A 12,534-nucleotide genomic window follows, 5' to 3' on the forward strand; every position below is an offset into this window, starting at 1 on the left:
TACATGAGTATTGAGAACTCTCATCTTAACGAAATTAGGGCCTGGGGAGGTTATGACCTTGTTCAGAGCATCATAGCAAGTCACTGACAGAAGTGGAGGAGGGGTTTTGATGTCTTACATTCTGGGGCTTGCGGTGAAAGATCCCTCTGTCAGCTGCGCAAGTAAGAGACCTTTCTGTAATGAATGGCTGCCTTTCACCGGCATCTTTGAAGTTGTCTGACCTTTTTCACTTTGAGGCCAAATGCAGTGCAATTTTAAAAATTTAATTTCTCTAGATTTATAATACCAGACTTCATTCAGCTGGCATTGATTGATTGAGTGCCTTTTAACACTTTTTGAAAAATGGACTTTCTGACATGTCTTCAAGGTCTCTTCTCCTTCCAGACGTGCTGTAGACTCCGAGGGCTCCTTTTTCAGCAGTGGTGATGGTTTTTCTGCTGCTTTGATGACAGGGGTCTTATGAACAAGAAATCAAGTTTGCTCCTTAAAATGATAACACCGACCTGGGGAAGAGACCTGAAGTTGTCCAGTCAGGAAGGAAAGGGAGCAGTATTCCTACTAAGGAGTCTGTGGAAGACAAATCAGTTGCCGAAAGTCATTTTGTTTCCGTAAAGCCTCCTGCCTTTATGCAGGGAGTTGTAATTGTTACACGTCAAGAAGGTGGTCAGTGTGAGTTCATAGCTGTGTTGGTGTGATTACAAGTGCAAAACTTAACAAGAAGGAGAACAGAAAAGAGAAGAGAATATAATCAAGTGTGGTTGGTATGGAGCTAAAAGCCATAATGAGGATTTTTTTTTTTTCTTTACAGGGACAGAGAGAGAGTCACAGAGAGGGATAAATAGGGACAGACAGACAGGAACGGAGAGAATGAGAAGCATCAATCATCAGTTTTTCGTTGCGACACCTTAGTTGTTCATTGATTGCTTTCTCATATGTGCCTTGACCATGGGCCTTCAGCAGACCGAGTAACCCCTTGCTTGAGCCAGCGAATGGGTCTAAGCTGGTGAGCACTTTTTTTTTTTTTTTTTTCCTCAAGCCAGATGAGCCCGCGCTCAAGCTGGCGACCTCAGGGTCTCGAACCTGGGTCCTCAGCATCCCAGTCCGATGCTCTATCCACTGCGCCACCGCCTGGTCAGGCCATAATGAGGATTTTAACCAGTTGCTGTGAACCTTACTCTGAGGAGCGCCCTGTAACCCTAGAATGCCCTCCACAGATCTGTGTGGGAGAGGAGACCACGTTCAAAGACTGGCTCATCTTCAAACCCTCGGTGGCTCTCCGTGAGCTCTTGTCTTTATGGCCCCTGGAGCCCAGAGTTGATGTTGGTTTTCTCTCAGCTTCCCCTGAGTCCACACCAACTCCACTCTCACCCCCATGAAGCCACCTGTCATTGGGGCTTATATTCTGTGCTCTCCTGGTCTCTCTCTCCGGCCCCCTTCCCCTAAGTTCATTGAGGACTTTGGAGGAAGCTGCTCAGTGCCTGAGTTCTCAGTCAGCCCTGGGTTCAAGTCCCAGCTCGACCCTTACTCATTGTGATACCTTGGGAAAGTTGTTAATCTCTCTTAAGTTTTTGTTTCCTTCTTTATTATAAAAGAGAGAGAGAGAGAGTAAACTATTTCACAGATGATTTTTTAAGGATAAAATGATATGGTAAACACTAGTTATCAGCATAGTGGTTGATATCCCAAATCCTGCCTCCTACATTAGCATCTGAATGATCTGAGTGTCCCTTTCCCAACCAAGAATTGAGTTCCTTGACTTCCTTGCTTCCAACAACCCCTCCACCAGAGGCGGATTAAGGTTGATCGAGGCCCTGGGCACAGAAGAAAATATTGGGTCCCTTAAAAAAAAGAGGGAAAATAAAAATACACATTAACCATATTTTTAAATAAATAAAAAATATGTACTATGTACTTTATTAATATATAACATTAATATATATTAATGTTAAAATATCACATATGAAACCAAACTTGGTGTCACGAGAAAAAATGTAAAGTTGGGGTTTTGCGGGGCCCTTCAGAAGCTGGGCCCAGGGCGCCCGCTGTTTAATCCGCCTCTGCCCTCCACTGAGGACACTCTGCTTCACCAGACCATGGCGTTTATCATGGCCAGGCATGATTTTGTCATTGTCCGGAATTATTCCACATCCAAAATTTTACAGTTCATTTAAAAGGACAGACTTTTTATTCACTTAGTCTGACTGTGTTGGCTTTTGATCTCTTTGACATATGGTCCCTGTCATCTCTTCCTGGTCAGCTTTGATTCCTTGTGCTGTTCGTTATGTATAGGCCAAATAATTTTGACCGTAAAGTTGAAAATTAGTACTTGGTACCAGAAGAATCCTTAAACTATTAGTCCAACCTGTTGTAGGAGAGAGTTGCTGTTGGGTTTGATTTCCCTGCCATAACAACCCTGGGATTCCTTTCTTTAGAGGTTTTTTTAGTGTTTGTTGTACCTCGTAAAATACATTGCTAGGTGCCTTGGGAATTGGTCGAGTTCGACATTTTTCACTGTTTTAGATGTTCTGATAACCATGTACCAGGGTGAAGTGGTGTATGGCCAGAGGCCACCACCCTTGTAGCCATGCCAGTTCTCATTGAATTCGGACGACGGTAAAGAAACAGTGAAGCCAAAACATGGTGGGCCATTCTTTTATTGAAGTCTTGCACCTGCCGATGAGCAAACAGGCAGGGAAAACACTTCCCTTTCATTCAGGGCTCCCAAAGCCCTGATGCATTCTCTGGTTCCACAACCAGGACTGACTTCTTCTTCAGCACTCTGCATTTTCTCCACTCTCCCTGCAAAACTGGCTGGGGCCCACAAAGACCCCTCCTCTGGCGAATATTAGCAAAACAACGGCCCCTCCCAAGCAGGCATGCAATCTGCGATCTGCAATCAACTGCCCTGCTCTGAGTGCAAGCGCACATGTGGCTGCCCAGTGCCATTTTTAACAATAAAATTGAGCAAACTCAAAAAATACAAATTTTACAAACTCAGTTGCCCAACAAGTGGGATGTGGTATGACAGACACCTTTTGACTACCATGGCTTATGAAAGCTTTGTGGAGAAGGTAGTGTTAAAAGTTGAACTGCCAAATCCCTTCACACTTTGTGTAATGGCTGTTGTAGCTTCTTCATATTTTCCTCCAAAAATGAAAATTTCTTTTTCTCAAGTAGTATACGAAATGAGAACCCCTCTAAACAAACTTGTGTCCAGTCCTTTTCCAGCAACTTGAAATAGCAGCTTAGGGGAATCAGAGTGTTTTGAAATACTTTTTCCTGAAAGAATTAGCTTCCTACAGAATATTTTAAATAGAGGTTGAAAGTGATTTTAATCTAATAGGAAGTTTTCACTTAATTTTGTACATTGGAACTTAAAACATGTGAGTTCAGACTTCCTGCCCTTCCCAGACTGTAAATTTACTGTGCTTTTAATAACTCATACACAAATCTGAAGTCATTTTGCCTAAGACAAACCTAACTATAATGAAAACAGTAGAATTAAAGGTACAATTTGTAGAAAGGGTTTGAATAAAGAAGACCCCATGGTTGGGCCTGTGTGTCTTAGGAAATAAATTACAGCTTAGTGATGCTACATTTCCCAGCCATGCAAGTTAGCAAAACCAAAGGCCGATTCTTTACTTATCGTGATTGCTTTCTGGTTGCTTGATCAGTAGACCACTCTCCTCCCCCACAGCTCTTCTGGACAAAGCATCAGAATTCTAGGGAAGTTTAGGGACTGGTTCCCAATCACAATGGTGAGCCCAGGACTAAAGGACTCGACCTCTTGGTTTCTAGGCATCTTCTACTATAGGGAAAAAAAACTGTTAGAGAGACCTCCTGGAATCTCAAGTATTCTTCACAGGTTGGTTTTTCCCAGCCTCGTGGGAGCTCTAAAAGAATGTTGAGATAGGCTCTTGCTTTCAGGAAGCTTCTATAATGCAGTTTCCTGTGAATTTCCAACCAACGCCAGCGCCCCTTCCAGCAGCCTTCCCCTCACCGTGTGCGGTCTCTATTCTGCTTTGTTCTCTCTCATTTGCTCCATTCTGTATTATTCATCTTGTAGGCCTACCGCTTTAAACCCCGACTGCCACCACCCAGTTCCTTTCTTTTGATAAATAGTAAAGTTGCTCATGAAAAGGAAAGTTCTAAAGGTGGCCATACGGAGCACATGGCGATTAGTCAGATAAGTCTCATTCCTTACTATGTTGGGAAGAACATTTGAACCCTTAAAATTGAGGATGTTCTTGATGTCTCTTCTTTCTCTGACATAAAAAAATACATTTATCTTAAAAATTATGTACACCTTCATTTGCAGTGTTTTCACTTGTAAATATAGCTACTCTGGCTTTATTGATTTATTTTGACAAAACCAAAGAGGCACTTTCAGAGAGCTTTGCTTTGAGGTCAGATGGATACTTCAATGGGAGATGCTCCTTCAACTGGAGTGCACACAATGCATATGTTTATCAGGATAACTGGATAATAAGATTTTCTTATTGCCTTGAAATTTGAAGGTAAATTCAGGTGTGGACATGCAGGGATATTACTACAAAATGCAGCATTTTCCTCCCTCGTATCCCATTGCCTGATATCACGTGGATTTAACTGAGTTTCCCTGCATTCCTTGTGAATGAGAATATGTAGGAATGTTCTTTGTAACTTATAGACTGCTATAAATGTTGGTTAATTGGCTTGCTTTGGAAGAAATCATTCATCTGTGTTCATTGCAGCCTTATTATCTGTCAACAAATATTGAGAACAGAGTGGGTGCAAGCCTGGTTTCTGGCTTCTGTTTGTATCTGTTAAAGAATAAGCATAGTCCCTGCCCTCAGCTCACGGAGTCGACTTGAAATGGTATAAGATGCCAATCTGGCACTCCAGCAGAGGAGGTACTGTTATCCTGTATGTGCAGACTAGGTGGTCATGGGTATAATAACTGCCATTGTGATTGCCCACAGACGAGATTTTGTCTTGTATTAAAGTCATCTCCCTGTTTTATCTAGAGTGATTTTTGTTATATTTTCTATACCATGGTATAAAATTTATATACATGGTAATCACTGTGTAGAATAACACAGAACATGGGGACCTTGTGCCCATCCCCAAAGATGTTATGGTAAAAGGGAGAGTCAAGAGGTGAGATTAAGCTTGATGGTGATTTAACTTCTGGGAATTTTAAAAGGAAGACTATGACATTTGGAAAGCTTACATGTTGCTGTGCAGTAGAAAAATACGGAAATTGGGTAACTTCAGGTCATTGGTCTTCAAAGAGTAATGCCATATACTCTCATTTTATTTTCTTTATAGATGAATATTATAGGAAATTCTCTCCCATTAGTTCATTTCTGTTGCTGGAACCTAGAAGCTGTTTGTTCCTCTTCTTGTCAAAAGTATATAATTTAAAGAAATAACAGCTGAAATTCTGTACTTTTTCAAATATTAGGTATTCTGAGCCAACCATCTATTTGTAGTACTACTACTTGCTGTCATAAAGGCTAAGTTTTATGGGGAGAAATTGAGGGATTCTATTTGGCCAGTATATATAATTATTTGAGTTGAACCTGTGCAGTTTGGTCTATAATATACTTAAAGGGCAAAAGAACCCTATTTCTTGTGTTTTATCCTGTAATGCTTGTCTATAAGTACTTCTTTACCACAGGTATTGTCCTCAGGTAGCAACTTGATAGCTTCTGGACATTTCTTTTCAGTGTTGGACTTGGCATTTAATCAGTTGGGTCTAAATTACTGTGTCTGGAAGGCTGGTTCCCATCATTTCTGTCTAACTCACTTCTGTGGTAGAAAAGTGTTCGCCCTTTTTATGGAAAAATGACAGTCGCTGCAGGAAGGGGTGTGTGTGATGATGCAGGTGTCATTCCAGGAGAGCCTGCAGGCTGCCTTCAAGGGACTGCTTCACGGTGGCATTGACAGTGTCTTCCTTGTTGTATTCAAACTGGGCTCAGAACCTCAATATTCTCCAATAGATGATACTTGGCAAAGTGGCTCCCTTTAGCAAAGCTCATGAGAGCTTTTGTTTAAAGCCAGAACATCCGTTTATTAATTTATTCCCAGAATATCTGTCAACAAGCCAGACAGTTGTGTTGGGTTGACTAGCCCAGCACACTCCTCACTGTTGTTAGGCTGAGAAAAGAGCCAAATTATGAGGCACGTCTCAGTGAGAACAGAATCAGGACAAGGGAAAGTAGTGATACAATGCCAATGTTTAATAGCACTGGGCTCTGAAAGCCTAATGGGTCCATTTCCAGAATTAGGTGTGGGGTGTGTGTTTAGAAGAACATAGATGCTGTCAGATAATCTTCTCTGGACTGTGTACTGCCAGTGCTGGCCCCTTCAGCCTATTATTATAGCTGCTCTTTCGATTGCCCCCTCCCTTCAGATGGACACATCTTTAGGTACTGTGATGAAACCAAGTTCCAGTTGTGTCTTTTGGGCCATGGATATTGGGACTCAGTGACTTTGCATAGCTCTGCCCTAATCGGTGTTAATTTCAGAATTTTACTCTCTAGCAGTAGTCTTATTTTTTTCTCTTGCACTGTGTGTCTCCATGTTCCTTTTTTTTAATTATTCATTTTAATGGGGTGACATTGATAAATCAGGGTACATATGTTCAGAGAAAACATCTCCAGGTTATTTTGACATTTGATTATGTTGCATTCCCATCACCCAAAGTCAAATTGTATTCTGTCACCTCCTATCTGGTTTTCTTTGTGCCCCTCCTCTCCCCCCCCCCTTCTTTTGACAGAGAGAGAGAGGGTCAGATAGGGACAGTCAGGAAGGGAGAGAGATACGGTAAGCATCAATTCTTCATTGCGGCACCTTAGTTGTTCAGTGATTGCTTTCTTATATGTGCCTTGACTGGAGGGTGGGGGAGCAACAGCAGAGCCAGTGACCCCTTGCTCAATCCAGTGACCTTGGGCTCAAGCCAGCAACCTTCGGGCTCAAGCCAGCGATCATGGGGTCATGTTTATGATCCCATGCTCAAGCCAGCAACCCCACGCTCAAGCTAGTGAGCCCACACTCAAACTGGCGACCTCGGGGTTTTGAAACTGGGTCCTCCATGTCCCAGTTCAATTCTCTATCCACTGTGACACTGCCTGGTTCCCCCACCCTTTTTTTTAACAGGAGAAAATCTAAGTTTGATACATGCACATAGTGAATTCACATAGACATAAATCCATGAAAATGCCCAAAGACAGTGAGGCATCACTGGGTATACAAGACATTTTGGACAAAGGAAAAAATTAAGGGAGTCGAGTATTAGATTTCAGAAGTAAGAATGGGCGATTTACAGATAGTTGAGAAAGAGTGGGACACACATGGCAGGAGAACCCCCCTAGGTGGCTTAGAAACTCTGGGAGACAGGTCCAGTCAATAGGCACCTATCTGAAGCCCTCTTGTACTACCATACTTAATTCAAATTAGGCTAAGGCAGCATCCTGAGGTCTCCTTCCTAAAACAGGTTTTTTTTGTTTGTTTGAAACTCTTATACAGGAAGAGGAGGAGGGTCAAAGGTTCTGAGTCCCTTGTTCTTAATAAACAGCATAATCGGTATTCCAAAAAGCAGTTTCAAAGTGGCATAATTTTGTCCCCTTCAGTCCTGCCTTTGAAACTTTTAATTATAAGACTTAACATTCCAGAAGCCAAGTTGGTCGATTGCTCCGTTTCATTGATTCAGTCATTAAGTTCTGAGAATAAGTTCAGTTAAATGTGTTGAGCCTCATTTAGGTGATGCATATGGGCTTGCAAAGTGAGGCCTCTTCTGTGTATGTGAGCAATCAGGTAGTTAACAGGGGTGTGTCCATGAAAGCAGAAGGGGAAAGAAGGTTAATGGTCAGAACAAATTCTAAACCAGTTGCTGATTCTGTGAGGCTGTCCGTCAACAAGACTTCTGCGTGTCAGACTCAGTTTCTTTTGCTGGAATGAAGGCAGGCAGAGACTGTCTCAGGCCTTCCTTGCTTTTGCACTCGGGCCTCATCAGTGAGTTTCTCCAGGCCACAGTTTGACTAGGTTTTGAATCTAAATTAAGCTCTTTCCCTAGACTTGCTATTTGTGGAGTAAAGCAGGATTTGAAAAAAAAATATTTATAGCAAATAATCTGATAGCTTCATTCACTTAAGATCATTGATGTGGAAGATGTGACTATGCTAAAACAGCTGAGCTTCCCAACAATAGGCACACAGGGTATCTGGGATGAGATGCCCAAGTCAGTGTCTCCTGGTGCTTGCCCTGATGGACGTCTATTCCAAATGACATGATGGAAGGGCTGTGGATTGGTGCCAGCCAGGTGATTAATCAGGATTAATCCAGAAGAGCTCTAAAGGGGCCTTGGACAAGCTCTTCAACATTATTCTTTATTTTTAAAGTATATAGTCTTTGCTAAATGACAAACCCTGCAGGTTGATTGACTTATTTGGAGAAGAAAATATCTGTGCTTACTAGGCACCTGTTTATTTATTATGATTTTGCCTACCATTCTTCACAGTACAACATTTTGTATTGTTTCTTTTAAGCATGACTGGCAGAAGTTTGTGTTTCCACAGTTACCCTGTGGAAGCCCACTGTTGACCCTCTTCCCAATTCAATGCTTGTCCTTTAGGTGAGACCCAAATATTTTTACCAGGGTTCATTCAAGTAACATTTAAAAAAAGAATTAGACTCTTAAGCCATGCCCCCTTTACATGTAAAGACTTACTAGGAAGATGACTTAACCCCAATACACTTCAATATAGCTTTCTCCAAATTCTGCTTTAGATACACACTTCCTAGTATTTCTGAAGTTTGTTTGTTGTTGAATTTTTTTGTTAGGTTGCTGTTGCCCAAAGCTTTCATTGCTCTGAGAAGAGGGTGGGGTGGGGTCCACTGGAAGAAGAAGGACCCTGACTGGGAGTCTGCAGTGTGGATTCTATCCCCTCTGTTAATTAGCTGCCTGACCCCTGGGCAAGTCAGCCTCCTAGGATCTCTGTGTCTTCATCAGGAAAACAGAAGGCATGGAAAAATAAATACAGGCCTGGACCCAAATGATAAGAGGTCACCCTGTGTACTTAGGTTGTGGGATTCTGTGAATGGTAGCACGTTGGGACTCTTCATGCCTCTTGGTGATCCACTTAAAACCTGTGCTTGACTCTACGGTTGAGAGGTTGAGAGGTAGTGGGGGGCGTTCCCCGGACGCCATGGGGATCATTCAAGTGCACTAGGTAGGTTGGGGAGCCCTGCTTTATGTAGGGAGCTCCTCCCTCCCTTCTCTGCTCGCTCCTCTTTCTTCATTCTTTTTTCTTTCAGGAGCAACCTGCTTGCCTTCTACCTTCCTTTCTTTAGTGCATTAGCGATGGTGTGATGGGTAACACAACCCACCCAGATTTGTTACTGTTTGGGGTTGTTCAGCCATCTCATCTCAGTCAGTGGAATGAAGAGAGAGCTGAAGGAGACTGCCAGAATGATGAAATAATGGTTCTTTTGTTTGTCTCTTGCTGTTGGGATGGTTTCATGTTTCATCTTAGGCCTGGGCCATTGTGTTGTTTTTACATGCTCGGTACAACCCTGTTTAAAAATACAGCTGGTTTATTGAAAGGATTCAGCCCTAATGCCCCCGCCTGGTCTGCTTTCCTCCCCACCCCACCCCACAGGAGTGGTAACTGTTTGTAGTAAAAACCCCTTCTGGTGTGCACTGTTTGATCACATCCCTGACATCAGGTTTAAAATGTGTTCCCACTGTATTTACTTTGGAAATGCTTACAGGTATATTCGTTCTGATAGCCTTCCAAATGGTTTCCTTGTGGTTATATAATCAGTGGCACCTGTAAAACATGCCTTTGACCATGTAGCTTCCTTCTTAACCATTATCTTTCTGAGCCTCTGTTTTACTGTTTTCTTTTGATGTACTGGGGTTGGGAGAATCCACATTCCAGCGCCAGACACCTTACAGTAGTATGCCCAGATTTACCCTCCTAACCTTAATTAGATGTGGAATGCTGAGAATGCACTCTTGTGGGTTTTTAAAAAACTTTTATAGTAAGACAGTGAACTTCTGATCACTTCATTAAAAGTTATAAAACACTCCTGTGTCTTTAGCCTCCTCATCTTAATTTATTCATAGGAAATTAATGTAAAACTCAAGGTACCTTATTATTATCCAGACGACCTGTTTGTCTGAACACGTTACCGCTTGTGTCAATAAGCAGGCTACTGTCTAACTTACAACCATTAATGCCTCTTCCCTCCCCTCCTCATCTCTTTAGAAGCGGAGGCGTGTTGAAGATGTTAAAGGCCGTGCTGAAGAAGAGCCGAGAGGGGGGAAAGGGAAGCAAGAAGGAGACAGGTATGTACACATGGATGCCGGGGTTCAGCCAGCCTGGTGGGCGTGGCCGCAGGACCCAGTATAGGCCAGGCGGACGTCGCTGCCTGGGCACGGGTCAGAGAAGTGATACGTGTTAGAACAAATAGCATCCTGGGGGCTGTGAGAAGCTAAATGCATGTCTAGATTTGTTATGAGAAGTGACTTCCCATAATTTTAACATCAGGTCATTAAGATCCAGCGCTCGACTTAGAGACATTGTGGGATAGCAGGTGTGTCCAGGAATTTGATCTGTAGGCAGCTTTACCCCTTTACCCCTTTACATGTGATTGCATTTTATAGGTTTGACCAACTGCTCGCTGACTGGTCCTCATCTTTTGAGTATCAAATTATCCCCTTAACAGGTGTAGCCCCATGCAATGCCAGGCTGCTAGTTTTCATTATGGTGAGAGCTGCTTAATTTTAAGGCTTGGATTTCATCTCTGTTTGTGGAGTGCTGGTACGTATGTGATCATTGTGACTGTCCATTCCAGTCCATCGAACGAACTCTGCTATGGTTATTTTCGTGACCACTCTGTGTCCCATCCTATTTCTCCTGCTGGAAAAGCTACATATTGTCTACCTGTATTGCACAATAAAATGCTGTTAGCATGGATTAATTTCCCTGAAATGTGCCAATTCTCTCTAAATTTACATTAATCCAGAGTTGGAGAATGGCTGTTTTTCTGAGTTATTGTATATTGAGTAACATTTCAGTTCTAATTTCTTTTAAAATATAAATAAATATACTTAGGACCAAAACATCACTGAATTATAGTTAACGCTTTAATTCGAGAGATCCTGAAATACCTTGTGAAGATATTGTTAATATCTATTGTTTGTTTCTGTGCTTACAGATAGAGTGGACTTAAAAACTTTTTGATTATGGAACCTAGACAAATTTCCTATTATCCCTTAAACCAAGTCTGCAAAGTGGCAAACTCACCTTAAAAGTAGAGTCTTTGTTATTAAGTTGCTGTTAAGATTCCATTAGAAGCTTCTTATTAATGGCTGAGTAAGCAGATACAAAGAAGAAACCAGTTTTTAATCATAGAAACAGAAGACCACAGTCAACTGTTACCCTTAGAAAATCAACCCCTAGCTTTGAATAATTAATTAGAATTGTTACTATGGAGAATTTTCAGTTCACATAATTTCTATCCAGAGGGACACTCACCCTCTGTTGGGTTACGGCCAAAAACATCCTTCTCTTTAGTTTTCTGAAAGCAGTTAATTTTCCCCAGTTTTGGCTCATCTGACACTCATCCTAGGAGCTTTGTTGTTTGCTTCTTTAGGTGCCTTTGTAATTTTCAGCATAAAGTTAGATCCTAAACTGTCTGGCTAGAGCTACCAACCAGTGGCCAGGGGTCTCCAAGCCAAAATTCCTGCTTGGTAACAGTCACAACAGACCTACCGTTTTTTTTTTGTTTTGTTTTGTTTTGTTTTTTTACCAGTCCAGACTCATGTGAAATAACAGTATATGAATAATTTTTGGCAACCTGCCTTTCAGATGGACCAGACAGTGGACATAGATTACATTTGAAACTTTTTCAGTGGTTGAGCATGTGATTTTGGGTTTAATTCCCCATTTGGTCTTTAAGTGCAACTACTGTTCTTTTGTTGTTGTTGTTTGCTTTTTTCTGAATCGTTTCTTTGTAATAAGTCCCACACTATGGCTTTTCACTAATGCAAACCAACTTAAAAAAGCAATGGGAACATTTCTCATAAAACATCTGTACGGTACGTGCCTTTTAACTAGAACGCAGCTATATTAGTTGGGGAACACAGCAGATGGAATTTTAAATCTTGAAGTTATGTCACAAGATGATGGGGGGAAATACTTGGAATGTGACAATTCATATGCTCAACTCTGTGCCAACTCTCATTATATAAGTAAATCATAGTTAAGCTTCTCTGTAAATTGAAGCTGGCTAATCTACGGAGACCGCTCTGAAACTCGGGCAATAATATCTTCTGCAAAATGGAAAAATTTTGCTCTACTGTTTCCAATTAAAACCAATCTTTGTTGCAAACACAAAGGAAAATTCATTTTTATATACTTGAACTCATAATCAGAGAAATTTAGGAAATATTTATGTCCAAAATACTGAGTTCCGCCTTTTCCTATCCTTTGTGGATTGTTTTTACAGACAATCTTGAGCTACAGCTTTTATGTTGAACCT

The 12,534-nt window shown here is 41.6% G+C and overlaps 1 protein-coding gene across 4 annotated transcripts in view; it reads left to right on the forward strand.

The window, feature by feature from the left end:
* Window positions 1–12,534, forward strand: part of TANC1 (tetratricopeptide repeat, ankyrin repeat and coiled-coil containing 1) — a 261,224-nt gene that overhangs the window by 79,011 nt on the left and 169,679 nt on the right. For all 4 annotated transcript variants that reach the window (XM_066346733.1, XM_066346736.1, XM_066346734.1 and 1 more), the window contains one exon: window positions 10,257–10,336. In XM_066346733.1, the coding sequence (XP_066202830.1) occupies window positions 10,276–10,336 (61 nt within the window). In that variant the 5' untranslated portion in view covers window positions 10,257–10,275. The remainder of the gene's footprint in view (window positions 1–10,256; window positions 10,337–12,534) is intronic.

This window comes from Saccopteryx leptura, chromosome 7 (genome assembly GCF_036850995.1).
Source record: "Saccopteryx leptura isolate mSacLep1 chromosome 7, mSacLep1_pri_phased_curated, whole genome shotgun sequence".
Classification (NCBI taxonomy): Eukaryota; Metazoa; Chordata; class Mammalia; order Chiroptera; family Emballonuridae; genus Saccopteryx; species Saccopteryx leptura.